Source organism: Pieris napi, chromosome 13 (genome assembly GCF_905475465.1).
Source record: "Pieris napi chromosome 13, ilPieNapi1.2, whole genome shotgun sequence".
Lineage (NCBI taxonomy): Eukaryota > Metazoa > Arthropoda > Insecta > Lepidoptera > Pieridae > Pieris > Pieris napi.
The window spans coordinates 6,481,614-6,501,261 of record NC_062246.1 but is presented as its reverse complement, the minus strand read 5'-3'; the positions used below and the strand labels follow the sequence as shown (position 1 = coordinate 6,501,261).

At 32.3% G+C, this 19,648-nt stretch overlaps 1 protein-coding gene across 1 annotated transcript; it reads left to right on the top strand.

Annotated features, from left to right (window-relative positions):
• Positions 1-1,469: 1,469 nt before the first annotated feature.
• LOC125055647 (juvenile hormone acid O-methyltransferase-like) lies at positions 1,470-18,071 on the top strand. The gene is made up of 5 exons (XM_047658123.1): positions 1,470-1,607; positions 14,412-14,935; positions 15,332-15,503; positions 16,104-16,212; positions 16,880-18,071. Exons 2-5 carry the CDS (start codon positions 14,580-14,582, stop codon positions 17,053-17,055), a joined length of 813 nt encoding a protein of 270 aa, XP_047514079.1. The 5' UTR covers positions 1,470-1,607; positions 14,412-14,579; the 3' UTR covers positions 17,056-18,071.
• The last annotated feature ends 1,577 nt before the right edge of the window (positions 18,072-19,648 follow it).

Below are 19,648 nucleotides of genomic sequence, written 5' to 3'. Positions count from 1 at the left end.
CAATCATACTATTTTATCACCTTTCCTTCCCTAATACCGTGCTATGCTTTCAAAGGTAAGGTGACCAGTTTTGGAAGGCTGCTTCTGTAATTTGAGGGAGTTCTTAGATAAGTTTTGACATAGAATATAGCATAATATGTAATTTAATTGCTTTTAATTATAATTTGATTATTATTTTATTGATTATATTAGTATTAGTTGAGTTAGTATAAGTTTAAATTTTTTTAAGTTACATTTTTTTTCTCTTTTTTAGTGCTCTAGTTTTTGTATGGCCAAATTAATTGAAGTTTACAATTATTTTACATAATTTTAATTTTAAATTATGTAAAATAATTGTAAACTTCAATCCGGTAAAAAGGTGTTTTTTTTTAAATTATAAAACGAATTTAAATATTGATAAGGCATATATATGCATTAAATCAGATATCGATTGCAATCTGCATTTCTTGATTGTTGTTGATCTGTGAAATTACAATTATTTTTAAATAAAAGATTTTTTCCTGAAAGGATAGCCTCCTACATAAATATGGAATTTCTCTCTCATTCCTTTGTCTCAAAATGTTGAAGTTCATTCCTTTGAATTAAATTTTAAATTTAGACTGGGGTGTACATAAAAAACTTTTACCAATTTAAAATAATATGCGTCTCGGTACGAGGATTGTAAATTTATTAACTAACTTCAATCCGGTAAAAAAGTGTTTTCTTTAAATTATAAAACGAATTGAAATATTGATAAGGCATATAAATGCATTAAATCAGGTATCGATTGCAATCTGCATTTCTTGATTGTTGTTGATCTGTGAAATTACAATTATTTTTAAATAAAAGATTTTTTCCTGAAAGGATAGCCTCCTACATAAATAGGGAATTTCTCTCTCATTCCTTTGTCTAAAAATGTTGAAGTTCATTCCTTTGTATTACATTTTAAATTTGGACTGGGGTGTATATAATCCTAAAAAAACATTTACCAAGTAAAAAAAATATGCCTCTCAGTACAAGGATGATTATTATAATAGACAAAAAACAATTGGCGCTACAACCTCTGTCAAGGCTTACTATCTGTTTCTTGATCAATTATTTATCCTTATAGGCAAGTAGGTGATCAGCCTTCTATGCCTAATACTCGCCATCTACTGTTGGGTCTAAGTCATGCTGGTTCACTCACGATGTTTTCTTTCACCGAGCGAGCTTAAATGCTCACTAAAAAGTGATTAATATGTCATCGCATCGTCAGCATAATATAAATACATCCTTCCAGAGATCGAAACCGTTTTTGTATCGTTTAATTCCAAATTGTGATGACGGTATTAGGATGCTTAGTTAGGGTTATGTATTATATTGTATGAGATTCAGTGGTAAGCGTGCTTGTACTACAAGCGTAACAAAACGTAAATTGTGTCAATGCGCAAACGCTTGCCTATCTTAGATTATATTTGTTACGGTGCTTACGACAAAACCTATTGCGTAGTATTATTATACGTCAGTTGTTGATACTAAAATGCCGATTGACCTATGGTTAAACCATTCCATCTCTCACTGTGTGACTATGTGCTTGTACATGAGTGAAAATAACTAATCGTAGCGCAACATCCGGTATCGCGCCAATGGTAAGTTTTTTTTTTAAAACCTCACCTTCCAAACTTCAATGATTTCGTCAAATGACTAACTGGCGCATAACTTACTTACTTCATAGTTAATACTAGAATTATATTTTTTTCGATTTTGCGGGATTGCTGCAATTTTAACGTGTAATGCTTTCAAGGAAAAGGTTATTCGATTTTTAAAGGCAATTTTTTTGTTGTTTTGAAGGAAATTATTTTTGTTTGAAAGGGTAAACGGACAGTACGGTTTCAATAGTAATCGTTTTAAGATAGACTTACAACGTAAGTTGCACTTTTCCTTGCGTCCATTTTAAAGCTTATAGAAGTTTTGTATAAATAAAACAAATGCAGTTAAAATTAGGTGACCTATAAAATCTATCACAATCATCAGGTTTTGACTGATTATTATTATATCAATGTTTGTACTATTACTAAAAACTTTCAAGCTGTTTAAAACTAAGAAAAAAAAGAATAGACGCTATTTGTAGATTATTTTCTCCAACAAAGTCACGCACTTGAGATAAGAATATAATAATAATATTAGTAGTAAATTAATATTAATTAAAAAAACATTACAGTGAAAAAACGCACTACAGTCGACTAAGAACTGACCTAGGATCTATATACATTGCGCAAGAACAAGCGATAAATCGAATCATACCTCGTAAAGGAAAACTTTGATCACGTTCCGTACGTTAGGTAATCGTTCTACTTGCTGATTAACTCTAGACCTTTATTGATTTGCATCTACTAGAAACAGTACTTTATTGATTTCATAGAATGCAATCAGATTATTATGGCTTTTAATAGGTATATAACCCCGATATGGTTGATAGAGATTTTTTTTATATTCTATACCATTTAGTAAGGTAAACCAGTCCTAAATCGAATATGTATTTTATATTAAAATGTTTGCTAGAGAATAAATTAAAAATCCATAAATGTTTTCATCAGTAAGTTTATATTCAAGACGAAATGTCATAATTACACATTCAACTTTGATTGATTACGTTTGACAATGATGTATTTGTCAAATTAACAATTAGACATAGGCAGGAATGTGTCTGCCACATTATGACTTATGTCATTATTAAATGCCAAATACATCGCATATGATATGATTTATGCAGATGAGAATGCGACGGAAAAGATTGTGCAAGATTATCACGAACTAAAAGCATATATTTTGTGTACTCTGCAAGCTATTTTTAAATGTCATTTGTTTTATAAACATAATATCTCTATCTCAAATTCATGTGGACTGTGAAAGACTCACAGCAAAAGAACATTGCGCTAACGTATAATACCAAAACAGGAAAAATATAATATCATACATTAAGTACATGAATAACTTATTAATATTTACATAACCAAGATTTTCTAGTAAACTATTACTAGTTGCCATTGTTCGACTTAAATCATTTACATTTCCACAAATCTATTAAAACTTTTGAATTAAAAATACACTTTATATAAACGTGTGTTGTTTTCCCTTGAACACTCTAGACTGGCGCAATATAATTATAAATATTGTTTTTCATTTTAAAATTTAAATATGTTCGAAAAGTATGCAAAGATGGCTTCGAGCAAGACGGAAAGTTACATAAGTCGTGTTTCTCATTCTAGGATTGTTACCGTTAGTGTAGGCGATACATAACTTCCAAAGCTCACGCTCTGAAATATTTATTCCTGAAACGTAAAGATCGGGGGGAACGGGTGGGGGTGGTTTATCCCGCGGTTTCCTTCCCGCCGTGTTTTACTTCGAGAATGGGAAGTCGCCGCCGACGGGTCGATATCGACAAAGATAAGGAATATCACAGAGATTCTAGATGTTAGCTTAATGAATGTCACAGATTATATGACAGGGTATGAGATAAATACGGGATATGTCAGGATTTGAATTTACTTAGCAAAAGTACATAAACGCCAAATGAGAGCTTTTTGTTTAGAAAAGAGGGACTTATTACATAGTGTGCCTTAATGTAGAGTTTTGTAGTCTTTTTTCTATCAAATTAAATCAAATTAATTTCTTTACATAGCTAACTACGTACACTTATGAACGTCGATATTAAAATAATTGACCACCTAAATGAATTTCGCGAATACATTTTTTATTGAAAAAAGGACAAATATTAGTTTTTCATCATTAAAGATCATAATGAATACTCTCGATAAAAATATTCTTATTAAATAATGACAAGATATTTTAAAAAGAAATCATTAAGACCATAAAAATGTATAAAACAAATAAAGGATTAAACTGTTACTAATACGTCTAGACTCTAAAACGATATTTAATAACGAAATTTAAACTCAGCATCTGTAAACAATACTCTGTAATATACATCTGTGGTGTTAGCAATAATCTGTGGCAGTTCTCCGGGCTCCAGTGGGGGTGGCCCCCCCTCCGTTCGATTGTCTGCGGAGGCTGCCCCGCCGGTGCCATCTGATGTGCCGAGAGCACTCCAGATCTGCATAGATCGTTGCCTTCGTTTTTTCCCTATCGAAAAATCAATACTCACTGTTATATATAAATGAAAAGAGACACTTTTATTAGTATCAAGAGCTAATTCTCAGAGATACCTTTGTGCCTTTCAACGCTTTGTGCCAACGACCTTTTCTATGCGACGTTTCCATAAAAGACTAAGGTTTATTCATATTATATTAATATACATACAGCTGTAGGTTTTCAAGGTAGTAAAAGTAAATAGTACAAACGTACATTCGTAGCCTACAGAACATTACATAATGTAAAATATCCCTCAAAACCGTACCGAGGTTTCCGCCAGTGACTTCCTCAAGGGGAAAGAGGCTCAAACACTGAGCAATAAAGCCTTCGGATCGAGCAAAACAAATACAAGGCACATTCCAATGCTAGATATCATTCGCCCCGCCCCTACAGTCGGCATGACGACTGTAAGCGTTCCCATTGGTCGCCGCGGAGGCTTCTCCATTTCGAATTGGTTATTTTTTTCTACAATTGAAATTGGAACTGTACGTTTGTACTGTACGAATGCTGTACGCATGCGTTGCTAGGAGGTGGCTACGCCACGTAGACGTATCTACGTTTGGGCGACGAATGTTTTATTGGATTTCTCACTCGATTCCTATTCGCACTTCGTATTCGAATGTCGATTTGTGGCTCTTTTATCTCTGCGCAGACGTGTTCAGAACATGGACAAAGGAAAAATCCCTCTAAAACTATGACCTTACTTAGAAACTGTATTTATGTATTGACGTTTCCGCTTTAGCTAATTATCGTAAATAAAACCAACTAATAATTTATTCACATCTTCATCTTCATTCATCTTCACTTTTATATTACTTCGATAACTAAACTTATAATCATTGTCTCTTGTGCAATCACCAAAGTTTATTCAATGTAATTACATTAATTCAATTCGTCACATAGTCGATCTATAGATGTACAATTGAAACCCTGCAACTGTAATAACACAGGCATCCATAGCAGGCTCTGTCCGGAACAATTTCATTTGCGACTGGGCGAGGATAGCGTTGTAATTACAACAACAATCGATAGAGGCGCCACCGTCTGCCGCACGTTTAATCTCGCCAGAATCAAAGGACTGTCGCCTCACACCCACTCTGCACACTGAAAACCTCACCGCTGAAAATCACGTCATACGAAACATCCATTGCGTGGTTACATGTATTTACTAAACAATTAGCCCAATGAACAGTAATGTATCGCACAGAAATATATACAATTGTTTGAAACTCGCCGAGTGGTAAATACTTTGTCTCCAAGCCTATATCTGCAGCGGTATGTTTAGGCGTCCTCGGAGCAGATAGTTGCATTTCCAGTCTGCTTATGTATAACTATTCATCGAGTTTTATTAAAGCTTAACATTGTTTGCCTCTAGTTTGAGCTTTTATACATTCGCCGTCGTTCCAATATTGTTTTGCAATTAAACGTACTTAATTGAATTCCTGAACGGAATTCTCGCTGTTTTAATGTCAATAATTAAATGTTTTCGAATTCTATTCTACTAAATTTAATGTTGTCTTTGCGACTATTGCGACTCTAACAGTTGAATGAAATAGAAGTAAACTATAGAATTAACGATATATTTTATAAGCTATAGTTGGCCACGACTTACAACCCTGAGGTCGTGAGTTCGAATCACAACTGTATACAATGGATTTTTTGGTTCTAACACTTGCTGGTATGGTGAAGAAAATGACCTTATCATATATTCTGTTTAATAAATTTTATGTGGAATCATTTAAGTTTATATTTAGATTAATTGACAATTTAAGATAAATATATCAAAACAGATAAGAAATGGCCTGGTTAAAACTTCTATTTTTTTTAAATTTAATGTCTACATATCTTAAGGCAATATTACATTAACTACTTAATATTATAGGTATCAGTTATAATAATCGTTTGCAAAGCCTTAATAGAAATAAACAGGGTTAATTGCATTCCTCACAAATTCACTGAAATTACTCCAAGCATTGTAATAACGATTTGAGGACATAACGCTCGCATACAATCGCGTATCAAGTATTCGAATTAAATCATCAATCGATTAACGATTAATTACAATTTCGTTTTAGCGCAGGAAATGTTTTGCGGTATTGTTTTGAATCTGTAGAAGTGTTATAATTACGATCGGCATTTGTTTTCTATGATATTTATTCATTTTACAAATTTTTTGTTAGTTGTAGTAGCCGTTTCAATATTTTTCCTAGTCAAACCACAACAAAGGTTTCTAGTCATATCCGTGAGTTGCCTGGACAAGTAATCAGTAAGGTTGCATACATAGCCTTTTTCTTTTTGAAGTTATACCTACTTCTTTAGGCGCGTTATTAAAAATTTATGAGAGTGAAATTTTACGATGCGCGCGCACCGTGACACAAAATAAACAGAATGAAGTTGCCCACGGATAATGCATTGGACATAATTTCAAAACAACATTCGAAAAATAATAGAATTTATGTTACACTTAATGTAAGAGAATAATAATAAATATTTATTTATTTAATTTTTCAAATGTAAACTGAACTTTATTGACTATAATGACTCCTTTTCCAGTCTTTGATTATCTAATTGTAATTAATTATTTGCATGCAATCAAAAACCATTTTTAATAATGCCAAAGAAGTATAACTTCCTACGCGCGTACATAAGTACACGCACCCTTTTTATTTGTTTATATTCTTATATTATCTATGTTTTAGCTATTACATATATAATTAATCTCAATTATGTTGAGAAAATAACGTTTTGCATTCTTGACGGGTAGAATACAATAAATATTATATCAATTATCGAAAAATACGTCATAGAAAAATCTTTCGCGCACAATTTCCTTTGGCATTGGACGTAGTATGTTTAAATTAGATGCAAATAAAAAAGTTTGGTAAAACATTTCCCTGGATACGTAACAACGTTAAACTTGGTCTAGAATATTACCTACTTTGTCTTGGAAAATTTTAATAATCCTTACACGGAAATTTTCACACTGACGTCCTAGAACGCTACTTATAGAATAGGAAGCGAGTGTAGGTAATGGCGCAAAATAGTGACGCAGTATTATTGCAGTGGGTGGGGGCATCTCCCACCCACCATTTACCACCCAAGAGCGACTGAAAAGGTTCATGAGAAAAATGAGATCCGTCCTCCGTCCTGCTTATTCTTAGGAAAGCTTTTTGTATATTGTGTGTGTGTGAGTAAATAACATTGAGCGAATAGAAATGAAAGCTGCGAGTGTTGTTGTGACCGAATATTAAGTTCGGAGCATCTTTTTTTCATTTTAACTTCTTCGTACTTTTTATAAGAGCTTTTAAGATGAGAAATATTTTTGTAATTATATCCTGTGTGCATATTGCGAAAGGCTGCTTAAAGTTCGACTGTTGTTCATATAATATTAGATTTTATTAAGTAGTTAGTCATATGGGAAGTCAATATGGGAAGAGCGGTTTTTTTAAAATTAGTATAACACTGAAACCCACAAAACTACTAAAGTATTACCGATATAATCCTATACAAATTTAAAGGTGACAGAAAATTCGGAAGAAAGACTTAATAAGTATATTGCTTGTGTACGTATACAGATGAAGTTATATGGGAACCGATATTCGTATATGGATAAAACAAGTCATGAAAATGTTTCATCAAATTGTTTCATGTATCAAAGAAGTTCTAAATCGAAAAGAAAAAAAATATAAAAGCGTAATGACACTAATATTTTGAATATAGTACTCGAAAGATTTCGGGCACAGACTATATAAAGGAATAATCTTATTGAATTTAACGCCATCTAGTGGCCGTTGAATATACTACGTAAAACGTTCAACTTTGTACTTTTTCCTTTGTACTAGGTGTTTCAATAAAATTCAAAAGATGGCAGTGATATCAATTTTATTTTGTATTCAGACATAAATTACTTGAAATCATTTTTCGTTCATTACCCTCTAGTACAATTTGAGTGTACTACTTTTTGTTCGCACGCAGGATTATGTTACTAGAGTATAAAACGCTACTTAGAACAATTTTAATAATAATCAAAAGATGGCAGTGTTATCAATACAACTTTGCATAAATTTATTGTTACAATATTTTCCTCTAATAATTTGTGTACGCATTATTAGTTGTTTCATTTAGTGTAGTGTTTTTTCTATTATTGTCGTATATTTTGTTATTACATTTTTTATTTGCAAATGTTATTTAGGTATATATCCTTATTTAAACACATTGCCTAGCGTTAAGCGAATCTAACCTAATCTTAAAATTATAGTAGATTAATGTTTATCAATAATTTGACATTCGGATGACATTACATAACCTGCCTTAAGGTCTACGCCATTGCGTTATCAGTGAGACGCCAATTTTAGCTGATGCCTAAACAATTTATATCATTCTTCGAACCTTTCCAACAGTATATTTTCATATAAGAGTGACAAGGATAGAATATCAATGTAAAATTTCGGTTATATACTAGGGGCAACGCACTCACTAACAGGTTGGGAGAGGACGAAAGTACAATTTTTGTAATAATTTAAGTGTAATGAAGTCTTTTGAAGAATACAATACGAGATCAGTTGTTTGATGATATGACCGTCTTTGGGCTCCGTTAGGCTTCATTATTCAGGGTCAGCTCATAAACATTGTTATATAGACACATGATAGATACATATTACGTTACCATGGAAACAAAATAATTTGTTTAGTTACTGAATTGTGATCTTTTATTACAACAGCGCGGAGATTTATCAGACATAGAAATCAAAGTAGTGCACTAAAACAAAAAAAACATAATTACTCTAAAAATATGCGTTGGTAACAAGAAAAACGCTGCGGCGTTACTGTCCGGAAACGATAACTTTATTTAATAATATTGATATTTTATGTAACAAACACAGCGTAAGTTTAAATTAGTGGTGTTTTAGTTACATTTTTTTTTAATTGGTACTGAAGGAATAAGAACAACATTCAATACCTATATGTTGATGTTGACCAACATTTTATTATTTTCAAAAATCATACGGTCGACAGTCATACACACATAACACATTCTGTTGCTATTATAACATTTACTATAGTGTTAATTCATGCGCGTTATTTTTAATTATAGCCACACATGTACGGGCAAAAACGACACGAAAAATAGAATATATATTTGTCTTGTCTTTTTTCTATCATGGTAATATACATATTACCACATTACGTCGGAGAAATAACGTACAATTTTGAGATTGTGATGTCAGCTCCATTATAATAAACAACATAGAACATGCTCTCTGGAGAGTTAATGGCAAGGTTAACTGCTTTCTCCATGATCATGATAAGCGTAATACCATAGAGTTAGCCGGTTTAATATTGACTTTTTCTTAACTTTCCCTTCTCTATTTCGTCATCGTAGGTCAATGTCTTGTCTCTGGTAATAGTCGACATGTATTTAATATTATAAATAGGTTAGTATATGGTGTTAAGGACTTTCCAGTTTCTTCCAGGCTTGGTCTCAGCGAATGTTAGACATTGATGAAGAAATGTACGAAGATTCGCGATGTATTTGTAATTTTGATGTCAGTTTTTGATTCTCTATACTATATGTATAGTAAGTAACACCTGTAATCATTTAATAATAATAATAATAAATGGCGCTGCAATCTGTTTCATGATTATTTGTCAATCTAATAAAGGTGATCAGCCTCCTGTGCCTGACACACGCCGTCGACTTTTTTGGGTCTAAGGAAAGCCGGTTTCCTCACGATGTTTTCCTTCAACGTTCGAGCAAGTGTTAAAATGCGCACATAGAAAGTCCATTGGTGCACAGCCGTGAATCGAACCTACGACCTCAGGTATGAGAGTCGTACGCTGAAGCCACTAGGCCAACACTGCTCTTAATCATTACACTGTAATCATTTACACTGAATCAAAAAGGCAACTGCTTAAGTCGATATAAATACCCAACGTTTCATTTTCGCTTAGTTTTGTGCTAAGGGGTTTTGTCCTAGGCGACCTGATTATCAATCAAATGATTTAGTTGTTACAGTCACACGCCCGGGTTTTGATAAGATACGCCGTTTTTTAGGCGAATGAAAGAAGATATTTGGTATATATTGTGAACAGAAATTTAATCTATACTGATATATACAAGTCTAAGGGTCTGTTTCACAATGTACGGATACGTTCTACATAAGTTCCAAATTAGCTATTTACTACTTATTTGTAAGATAAACACTATTGTTGCGTTTCACGACTGTCAGATAGCGCTATTCGTCACATAAAGTCCATCAAAAGTTGATGAAGTGTCAAATACCACAATGTATTTTCCAAATAATTTGTGTTGCAAAGCTATTTGGTACTTTATCCATACATTGTGAAACAGATCCTAATTTTAACATCCTTCTACGAGGATGAGCAGCGTAAGTCCAATGGCTTGAGTGTGTGACTCTCTTTCCTGAGGTCGTAGATTCACCTCTGCCTACTAGACAACGCAAATGATCACGAAACATTTATTATATAGAAACTATTTGGTGCTCGGTTAAAAATAACTATACAATATTCATATTTCTAATCTTAAGTTTACTATTATTAAATTAAAATATCCTTATAAACTGCATGCATACGTAATGAGATATTGAAAGTGAATAGAGAGAGGTTGGTGTAAAATTTCCCAAAAGCCTGTCCCTCCAAACCTGGGCTTTTGAACTCACGCGGGTGACATTGCAAGCAACTGCATATTGCCGAATTATATACTGCACTCGAATACCCATGATACTTTAAAAAGGATATTTTGCAATAATGCATGAATCAATATGACGAGCAAAATTGTTTTATTAATAATAATATACAAGTGCAACAATCCATAAAAATATTTTATTTTGTATCTTAATAGACTCATTTCTCATAATTACAAAAGTATTAGTATTTGAGCTCACTGTACATGGTATTATTACTGTGGTATTTAAATGGTAAAATCTCGAAATGCTAGTTATGCATAAAAAAACTAAAGGATCAAAACCGTTTCATGTGTAGCTGTATACAGTCTGCAGTGCACTTGCAGTATGATGCACCAACTTGAATTTTTTGCCGGTTTTTAAGTTCGTCCTTGAATTTCAAGTTTAGATTACGTTCACATGGCCAAATGCATTCTTTGAAATGTCTGTTAACACAACACAATATACATACAAAACACGATACAATTAATGTTAATTGCTTTACTTATTATTGCAGGAACAAAATGTAATTTGAATAATAAAAAACGTGTACGTTAGAGAATTGTAAAGAAATTATTAAGACGCAATGCCGGGTCAAGTTTACCAAAACGATTTAGCCTTTCCAACGCATTCACGTTCTATTTAAATAGCAGAGAATTCCCGCATCAAACCCGTTACCTTCTAATGTCAGCCGGTTACCTCAACCCAAATTTTATTACCCTAGGTCAAGATGCCTAACACAGCTGAGTAGACGCGAATAAAGGCTATAAAAAACACCGACACAAAGGTGAATGCACTTTTTCGTACACGGTCAAGAAGATCGCGATGGCACCGCACAACTCAGCTTGCATGACAATTGCACCAATCACCCGCATATCATTATACCTCTTAATCCAGGACAATAACATCTAATATCCCGTGAACGTATAATTGGACATACGTCCTTTTAATAAACGTCAGTAAACGCTGAAGTAAGCGACAACAAACAAATGTCAACCTTAGATGTAGAATGGTAACTATGATTTTCAAATGTAAAAATGATGATTGCCAAAAATTTGGCGTCGCGTATCGCATATACGAAAATCGTAACTAAGCCAAAAGTAATAAGATGAACATTCTAATGACGTTGTTCGTATAATGCCCGTCGCATTACGCATTGTAATGCAAGACTCACGCAATTCTTCGTGACTAAGGTCATGATATAAAATATTTTTTGCTTATACCAGTTTTGAGAACTAAGCTTATAGTTGTGTTTTATCACCTTAACACCTTATAAATTACGTAATTAATAAAATAAATATGTAAATTATGAGAACGACACAATCCTATATCAGAGTTTTGTAACTAAATTAAACAACGATACATCGTAACTTTGGCATTGAATAAAAAACCAAATTAAAATTTAAGTTTACCAAGTGATAACCATCAAATAGTTATTGGTACTTCAATAAAAAAATATTTTACTATTACCAGAGTTACACATTTTATCTATTTCACAACAATTAAAATTTAATGTATAGTGTATATTTATTCAGTCTATCTTTATAACAGTAAGTTTAGAAATATGGCCGTCAGATATAGATTGACAATTAACTAACACATTCATTCTAGTGTAACAGATTATAACGTCAAATATATAGTAGATAGAGTTAGTTCAAGATAAGCAGTAGAGTTCTAAGTATTTTGCAAACCCGTCTTCCTCCATGAAACAATCATAGTTTTTCAAATGACTTCACGACATTATTTAAGATTAGATAGTAGTTTTTCCCCTTTTCATATTTATAACATTGTAACAAAACTAACAACACAAACTAACTAACATAAATATACTAGAAATAACAAAGGGTATATACAAATGCTTTGTTATATAAATAAAAATAGACAAGATGGAGTACAATGATTTATACGAATACAAAAGAGTTACGTATTGATTGAAAACTGAGATTATTTTCATGATGCGGATGTAGGAAAATATAAATGGAATAATCTAAGAAAAGTATTGTTGATACAATACAATTCAAGATAGTATTCATTCTGTCTCCTATACTTGTCTTTATATAGCCAAAGATCTAATAACCTTCTTTCTAAACGTGCGCTATAAGCTAGCTATCGTTTGACAGTTTATACATATACCTTAAGAGTAAACATTTAAATAAGTTCACTATAGTTACAATAGGAATTATCATTGTTAAATATGCCCTTATTAAATTACTTAAACGAGAGTCCTAGGTCTTTAGAGTTCAAGCAGTTGTTGATAGCAACAAAATGCTTACGATTTTATTCACACATTATTCATGCAGTAAAACGCAGTGTTTCATTCAGCATTAGAGAACCCGCCAAAAGGTGAACAACACCAAATCTTTCCAACAAAATGCCTTTTGGTGCATGGTGCGTTGAACTTAACGCTAGCTTTCGCAAACGGCTTCACCTCGCTATATTATCTATATTGTTCTATTATTACTATTACTATTGCCTACACATAGACAGTAAAATTATGTCGTATAAAAATACAAATACACCTAAAGATTTACACAATTAATTATGCATACAGTGGCTTGATGAACATGAATGCGGCATTCGAAAACTAAGACAGTTTCCTTCCTTTATTGGAAATATGACGTATGAAATCTAGTATGAATAAAACACGTCAAAATAATATATATATATATATATATATATATATTGGATTTTAGTTTCATACTTAAGTCAGTGGGTAAAACAATATTTAATGCAAGCTAGATATATGTTTTCTTATAAATCTTTGGGTGATATTTCTTATGTTATGTCCCACAAGTAGAGAGCGAGAGAGATCTGTTTTTGGGCAATTTGTAAATTTGCTTGTTTAGAAACTATAATTTATTTAACTTTAAATACATAATACGCAAACTATTTATTTGTATTTTTTATGTCACACCTAAGTTATGAATGAATTTTTGTTGTTTGCATTCTTTAATTATTAAAGAATAGATTAAATAAGGATAGAATACGAAAATTAATAGTGAAATCGGAACATTTTCCGCAATATTCAGCGACTAGCTACGTAACATTGCTTCGTAGACGTAGCTCGTAGAATATGCGTAGTGCGAAAAGCTACATTCCGTAGACTATGCTATGTTTTTAACATAGATTATCGGCGTTGGAGGAAAGGACTTAAAAACTGGCTCAAGCTTTCGAGCGCAAATAATTAATATGAGAAAAGTCTTTTGCGGTTTAGGGTAAAAGAATGTTTTAGAAGCAGTATATGTATATTAAGAAGTTAAATTTTTAGAGACTTTTTTATTGAAGATTGAATTTTAGATTTTACAATATTGCTACGGTATTACAGATGTGTTTCATAGTTCAAGCTTGGCACAGTGTTGTTTAGATAACAATTTTATGTATAAGAAAACCCCTAATTACATTATATCAGTATGTGAAGATGATTTTATGTATTCACACACTAATACATATCAATTATCTTCAGATGATGCCTGCATCAAAAAATCTTAAGATCTCTCGTATATAAAATTACCACGTTCATATGGTATATCAGCACAAAAACTGGTTATATAGATTAAAACTGTTTTTAATTTTTATAGCATTTCCATTAATGAATTCATGTAGATCATTTGATTACAGGTTGAGTTACTAGTTAGGGCCAAAGTTGCCACAATAGTCGATGATGTCGACCGGTAACACATATAAATACATACCGAGAGCGCTCCTGACGAGACTGCCCGCCGAAACCGCGTCGAGCACGCCATCTTAGCGCACGCGCACCCGAAAATAAATTTAAAATAAAAAAAAATGAATAATGCCGAGCTTTATCAGAAAAGCAACAACCTGCAGAAACGCGATGCACTTGAGTGCCTCCAGGATTATGCAAGAAAGATTAAATGGAAGAAAGATGTATCGGTGATTGACATAGGCTGCGGAGATGGCAGCGTCACTACGGCGATTACGAAAAAATTCTTACCCAATTGCAAGGAGGTTGTGGGGTGTGATATAAGCGAGCAGATGATACATTTTGCGAATAAAAAATTCTCGTCGGAGACCACCAGTTTCATGGTGCTCGATATTGAGGGGGACCTTCCGGAACAGATGCGAGCCGAGTTCCACCACGCATTTTCTTTTTACACCCTCCACTGGATTAAGCAGCAAGAGTAAGTTGATTTTCACATTTAATAGTTAGAGCTTAAAACAAGGTTCCTAATGAAAGCTTTTTATTTTAAGTGAAAGATAAGATTTAATTTCTGCTTTAAACACGATTTGAGTTCATTTTAAAATGATGAGTTAAAAAATAATTTTATGTGCTATTAACGTATTTATTAGATAAATATATGATATTAATAAATATAAAAAAAATATAAATAAATTTTTTGTATAGTTTATTGCTTATATCTGACAACGTAAGATTTCGTAATTATTTTTATCTATCAGCACGTCTCAAGAATAAAAATAACATCATTCATATTTAAATCCAAATTGAATGAATAGAATAGGCACGTGGCTTCTAATTTTCCAATTCATTGAAAAATCTATTCAATAATATGTTTCAGGCACGCCTTTAAAAATATATACGATCTACTACAAGATGGTGGGAATTGTTTTCTCATATTCCTCGGACATATGCCCCTTTTTGATGTATTTAGGATCTTGGCCCGGAGCAACCGATGGAGTCTTTGGTTACGAGATGTTGACAAGTTCGTTTCGCCCTACCACGATTCTCAAGTGAGTTATTGTACTATTGAAACTTGTAAATAGTATATTGAAAAAAATATAAAGTATATTTTAATGAATACGGCATAGTTACCGCGATAGGTACATACGCAAAACATTTAAATCGAAACAAATGCGTACATTTCACAAAGCTCTTTCCAGTAATTTTTAGAAATCGTGTTCACGAGACAGTCACATCAAGTCGATATGAGCTATGTAAATAATTTAAAAGTTAAGAAGGATTATTTATATGGTAGTACCCGTATTAGTACCCGGTGAAACCAAAGACATTCCACTCAGTATAACATAGACTCGCTTTAAAAAAAAATTCTTTACAGTTTAAGGGCATTACTATCTGATTTAATCCTACAAAATAAAACTATAAATGTTATATTGGTTATTAAATTATTATAATAAGAAAGATTATGGTCTGAAATATTCTGGATATAGTAGATACGTCATAATAATGTCAAAAAGACTTCCAATTAAATTTGGAAAAGAGATGGGGTCAGAATATACTCAGGTATAGTAAAGAACGAAGTTGCCGTTTCTACGTGTTACGAAAAACTTAATTTGCTCTTGGAATCAGGAATAACTGAAGTCTGTTTCTAGGATCCGGATAAAGAAATTAAAAGGATGATGTGCAAGATTGGATTTACTAATGTTGAAGTACAGTATAAGCCGAAATCTTTCATATACAATAGTTTGGAGGCTGTTAAAAGTAAGTCTCTAATACATTTCACTATAAACCGTATGCGTATAAAATTTGCTCGAAAAGCTATAAGATTAGTGGATATTTAATGGATATTATTGTCAAATTGTGTTTGAGACGGATGAGTAATTTAGTTATTTATTTTGTATCATTATGTATTGGAAACAAGATTGTTTTTGCGCCCACCAGAACGTCGACGACGACCATATAACTGAGCCCAGAAAAATATGTTGTAGGTGGTCGATGCACGAAGAAGTTATAACGGCGCAATTAGATTGGTTAATTTTTTGTATTTCTCTCTCTTTTAATACAAGATGCCTATATTTTTATACTTTTAGTTAGGGTTAGAATCACAAACGAGACTGTCAAAATTCAATTTATTTTAACGTACACAAAATTACTTCTTTTTTGTAGGAATTAAAAAAGTGCAAGATATACAGATAAGAATTTACAGGTCATCGGCATCCTTGTACTAAATATGTATCTATAAAGCCTAAATACAGATTATATTATATCCTATACCTAACAGAGTATGTTTTTTTGTTTAAATCAGAACTTAACTCTATAACGTCAAATAATTTTTCAGCATTACACGATGTATGCAACTTTTAAAATCATAATAAACAAATAATTAGTATCACTATGGCGTGTGCTGTACTTATTTATCGATTTTCAGAAGCAGTAAAAGCCGTTAACCCCTTCAAAATTCCGGATGAATTACACGAAGAGTTACTTGAGGATTATATAAGCATAGTTCGTGACATGCAGCTCATTGACATTGATAATAATAATTTGGAACAAGTGGTTGTACGGACTAATTATAACCTAATTATTGCGTACGGTGAAAAGTGAAATCATTTATTGAACTGTGGAAATAACTATGGATGTTTTGATTGTTGTCTGTGGTGTAGGGCTTTTTGTCTTTTTGGTAGGTTGATGTAGTCCGAGTTTAGTATACAAGAGATCTGAAAGTTTTTATAATAAATTTATATAAGTACGTTTCAGTTGTCATTGGAACATCAAAATTATTTATTGCAAAAAGGTAAGAGAGGCAGAACATAATTGCTATCTTAAAATTTACAGGCGTTTTCTGTGGTTATTATGATTTTCAACATATAAATTTAACACCAAATTAAAGTATTTGTTTTGACTCGAATTGAAAATCTATTTCTGCTGTAAGTTCTTGGTTAGATATAGACTAAGAAGTAAAAAAATAAAAATATATGACTTAGGATATTAATGACAACAGTGCCTGTATACCTATTAGTTTAAGTATAAAATTTATGGGTAGTAGTTTTTAAGAATTATTTTTAAGAATTATGTCTTAAAATACTTTTTTATTATTTATTGTACCTAATATTTATATAACTTTTATAATTACTTATTTAATAGGATATAATATAAATGTAACACTGGTTATCTGTAATAGAATTGTGACGTACATACCCATCGATAATAAAACAATTACCACGCTATATCTTTCTTATACTAATAACAAAAGCAGTTTATTATAAGATTTCTCCTAAAATGTAAATATCCAAATGTTTCTTTTAAAAATAAGTGCTTAGTTGATTAGTATTATAGTAAATTATTCCTAATAATAAGCAGAGATTTCAAAGTCATAACTAATTTCAAATTTAAAAAATCCGGATGTCTATAATAACAATGTATTAATAATATAACTACTTTAGTAAGTTAAAATGTAATTAGAAAAACGAAACGATTCTGTCGCGTCTCTGTGATCTTACGAATAATTTTCTCATATTTTTTTGTTTTACATTATTAACCAGTCGAATCGTATAGTAATTGGGAGTGGAAAGAGTATACTGCTTTCAAAGTACAAAATAATATAGTTTTACACATTTTAATGATACTTTTATTTAAAAAAATAACTACAACCTTTTCGATTCTGGGCCTCGGATTTCTGTATATGTTTCATGATCATTTGTCAATCTAATAGGCAAGTAGGTGATCAGCCTCCTGTGCCTATGGGAAGCCGGTTTCCTCACGATGTTTTCCTTCACCGTTCGACCGAATGTTAAATGCGCACATAGAAAGATAGTCCATTGGTGACAGCCGAAGATCGAACCAACCTCAGGGATGAGATTTGCACGCTGAATGCCTAGCGGCAACACTGCTATCACTTTTATTTACCCATTATTATATAAAATCGTACATAAGACCAAGCATGTTTTTCAAAATTTTGAAATATTAATAAATATATTACTTTTAGGTTATAAAATATTAATAATACAATCTAAAAATACTTTATATATATAGTGAATGCAATAAAAATATCTCTAAAGAAATGAATTAACAACAACTTTAAAATCTCGATTAGTTGGCCATATATGGAAAGACCATAGATAGGAAAGGAGGCAATACCAATAAAACTCCGATTGAATCTATCTTGGAATTCATTAAAATATTTACTAAATAGATCCTTCTTCACCGGCACTCTGCATTCCAGAAGGTCCTGTTAGTGGCCTCTCCCTGTCTTGGTATGTGTTACCCTGATCGATCAAGCATTAAGAGGTTCGGCCTCTAGGCCTGGTCAACTCGGACAGTCACAATGTGTCACATAACCAGAAAAAGTTCTTAGTAACAGATTGTCAAAACCTGCGATCATCTTAATATGGACTCGTTCATCCACCTCTGAAACCATATTTCCGGAGCTTACATCTTTCTTAAAGATATTCGTATCGTCCAAGATTCACTTTATGGAATAAATAATCGGTAATTCTTAATAAATTATTGGAGTTATTACGACCCCGCTACAAAGCTTGTAAGTTTGTTTAGTTCACATTCGTTTAATCTCACTTTGTATAAAATGTTATAAAACAAGAAAAAGAGAGCGACTTTGTCAATCACCATCTAGGTTATACAATATGCTATATATTATATAAAATATAACTTAAAACAGCATCAGACGCACGTCCTGGTTGAAAAACTTAAGACAATGGTTTGGTCAAAGCACCAAGTCATTGTTTAGAATCGTGGCATCCAAAATCAAACTAGCCATGATGATCGCCAACGGCCAACCTTTGCAAGGAGATGGCACTATAAGAAGAAAAATAACTTAAAAAGTAAATTAAAAAAAAAATCAGTGGCGCTCTTTTAGGTGTGAGCCTCAGATTTCTGAATTTGTTTCATGATCATGTTTCAATCTAATAGGCAAGTAGGTGATCAGCCTCCTGTGCCTAAAACACACCGTCGACGTTTTGGGTCTAAGACATGTCGGAATCCTCAGGATGTTTTCCTTCAACGTTTGAGCGAATGTTATACGCGCACATAGAAAGAAAGACCATTGGTTCACAGCAGGGGATCGAACCTACGACCTCAGGGATGAGAGTTGCCCGCTGAAGCTTCTAGGATAACACTGCTCTTAAAATATAGTTTCGGAGTAAAGAAAGTAGTGTTTTACTTATAGCTTTACTTTAGCTAG